This window comes from Cyprinodon variegatus, unplaced genomic scaffold (assembly GCF_000732505.1).
Source record: "Cyprinodon variegatus isolate N-32 unplaced genomic scaffold, C_variegatus-1.0 Scaffold1934, whole genome shotgun sequence".
NCBI classification, from domain to species: domain Eukaryota; kingdom Metazoa; phylum Chordata; class Actinopteri; order Cyprinodontiformes; family Cyprinodontidae; genus Cyprinodon; species Cyprinodon variegatus.
Window position 1 is genome coordinate 4330 of NW_015152387.1, and position 2333 is coordinate 6662.

The 2333-nt window shown below is 39.0% G+C and overlaps 1 protein-coding gene across 1 annotated transcript in view; it reads left to right on the forward strand.

Annotated features, from left to right (window-relative positions):
* Nucleotides 1-895: 895 nt before the first annotated feature.
* Nucleotides 896-2333, forward strand: part of LOC107104879 (OX-2 membrane glycoprotein-like) — a gene marked incomplete at its 5' end in the record, with an annotated part of 17623 nt that continues 16185 nt past the window's right edge. Inside the window, one exon of the mRNA XM_015404998.1 lies at nt 896-1144. Within this exon, the coding sequence (XP_015260484.1) occupies nt 896-1144 (249 nt within the window). The remainder of the gene's footprint in view (nt 1145-2333) is intronic.

Below are 2333 nucleotides of genomic sequence, written 5' to 3' on the forward strand. Positions count from 1 at the left end.
TAATTGTTACATTGTGCTTTGTAGACGATGCCACTAAAAAAGAAAACAGACATAAGGAGCTATTTAAACAGTCAGACAGTAAGCTATGATGATAAAAGGTTGTGTTACCTTTAATCCTTTACTATTTAAAACCCACTTGTATGATAGAAACATTATATGATTGTAGGAAACACAGATATAATGATGCAGGGCAGCCTCAGGGTGAAGCAGCTGCCCTTCAGTGCTGTATTATGGAAGAAGTGTGTTTGAAATGTTACCATAAAATTAGGGCTTCAACTAATTATTATTTTGCAAATTGAAACGTTTCCTCTTGAGGAGTTCTGGATGGAGAATATTGACAGACAAAAACTTTTTTTTATTTTAAATGCAAAACGTTGCTCTAGTGAGTTGCTCTGTCGGCTAAAGGCACATTTTAGTGGCCCTATACTCTAGTTAATGATTAATCAATTACTAAATTAGTTGACGATTATTTTAATAATCCATTAATATTATTAATTGTGTCAGCCCTAGATAAAATACATAAAATGGGCTACACAGTGTAACTACAGCCCAGATGTACAACTTGTAAAGTGAAGTTAATATTTTAAATGCTTAGTGTCGGCTCCTCTTATAGTTCCAGTGCACATGTAAATACAATACATTTATTTGCCTTCCCTTGAATGTATTATTTTGCATGATACAGAGTGAGCATATTGGATAAAAAAATAATACCGTATTTTCACGACTATAAGGCGCACTTAAACAAAAAAAAGTCTTTTTTTTCCCTCAAAATGTGCGGTGCGCCCTATGGTGCGGTGCGCCCTATGTGTGTTGTAACTGCGACTTTTGAGACCACCTCATTGAGGAGATGATGAAAGAGTGGCTGAATGTNCAGTTGTGTCCTGTTCAGCCACAGGTCGACCTGCTCCCACTGTAACACTGACTGTTCTACAGCAGAACCTCAGCTTCTCCCACTACAACAGCAGCAGTGTGACCCACAGCAACGGTACAGTCACCGTCACCACCACAGCTCTGCTGTCAGCTTCCAGCAGCACACAGGTTGGATGTTCAGTGTCAGTGCTCTTTGCTGCTCCCAGAAAGAAGCTGATCACTGTTCCTGGAGTTAAAGGAAAATCTGATGATGGTCAAAGAGCATCATCTGATAGTGAGTATTCATGTTCATGTACTCTTTAAACCTTCCCAGCTTAGCTGAGGAAGATTTTAACAGGACATCATATTCACAAAAATCCCTTGAAACACAGAGGTAGCAGCATCATGCTGTAGGAATGATTTAATTTCAGATGGGACAAGAAAGCTGTTAATTGTAAGCTAAATGGACCTAGAAAAAAAAGGTTAGAGGCTTAATAAGACGTTAGATTAAGAGGCTGATGTTCCAACAGTTTAACAAATTTAAAGCTGCAGCCAGAGCTGCAAGATCCATTCAGTTCAATTAGGATAATTTTTATTTTATGTTATTTTGAGTGACTCTTTAAACCTTCCCAGCTTAACTGAGGAAGATTTTGACAGGACATCTGAGTTGTTAACAGAAGGAAATGTGATTGAAAAGTGTTTCAATTCTCAAATCCTAAGAAGATGAGGCAGGGGGCATTTGTGTGTGTGTGTGTGGGGGGGGGGGTTCAGTTGTGTCCTGTTCAGCCACAGGTCGACCTGCTCCCACTGTAACACTGACTGTTCTACAGCAGAACCTCAGCTTCCTCTTTTTTTTGGAAATATGATTTAGCTCGTTTCTGCGCAGACTTACCAAGTGTTGTTTCTTTTCAGGTTATCAGTCACAGATTATTCTCATCATCGCAGCTCTACTTATCATTATCTGCATTGCTGGTGTTATAGTTTTGATCCTTCACAAAAGGTGAGACATTTCACTTCCAATAGGCAGACATTCTATTTATAGTTACGGTATATAATGGTTCACATGCATGACACTTCTGTTTTCTTTTTAGGAGTTCAAAGAGAAGAAGCAACAATGATACTAAAGTTTGATCCGCTTTAAGGAGCAGAGCATTCCAGCATTACATCAGTCTCTGGGACTGTTGCACCAGTGATGTGAATAAGCTAAGAGCAGCTGCTTTCCATCCAGTCACCGGATGTTGGACAATACACTGAATTTAACCTGCATTAGATCACATTTCTCTGAAACTGCATCACTTTGCACTTGAACTTGTTTACTTGTTTTGTTGAATGTAAAAAAAAAATTACATCATGAATATGATACAATGACAGAAGCTTTGGGAGGAAAGAGAGGAATATCTGCTCTGCAAAAGGAATCTAAGGTTGGTGATGTTGTGTTGGACATGGATGAGCAGCTACCCAGAGGTGAATGGAAGCTTGCCAGA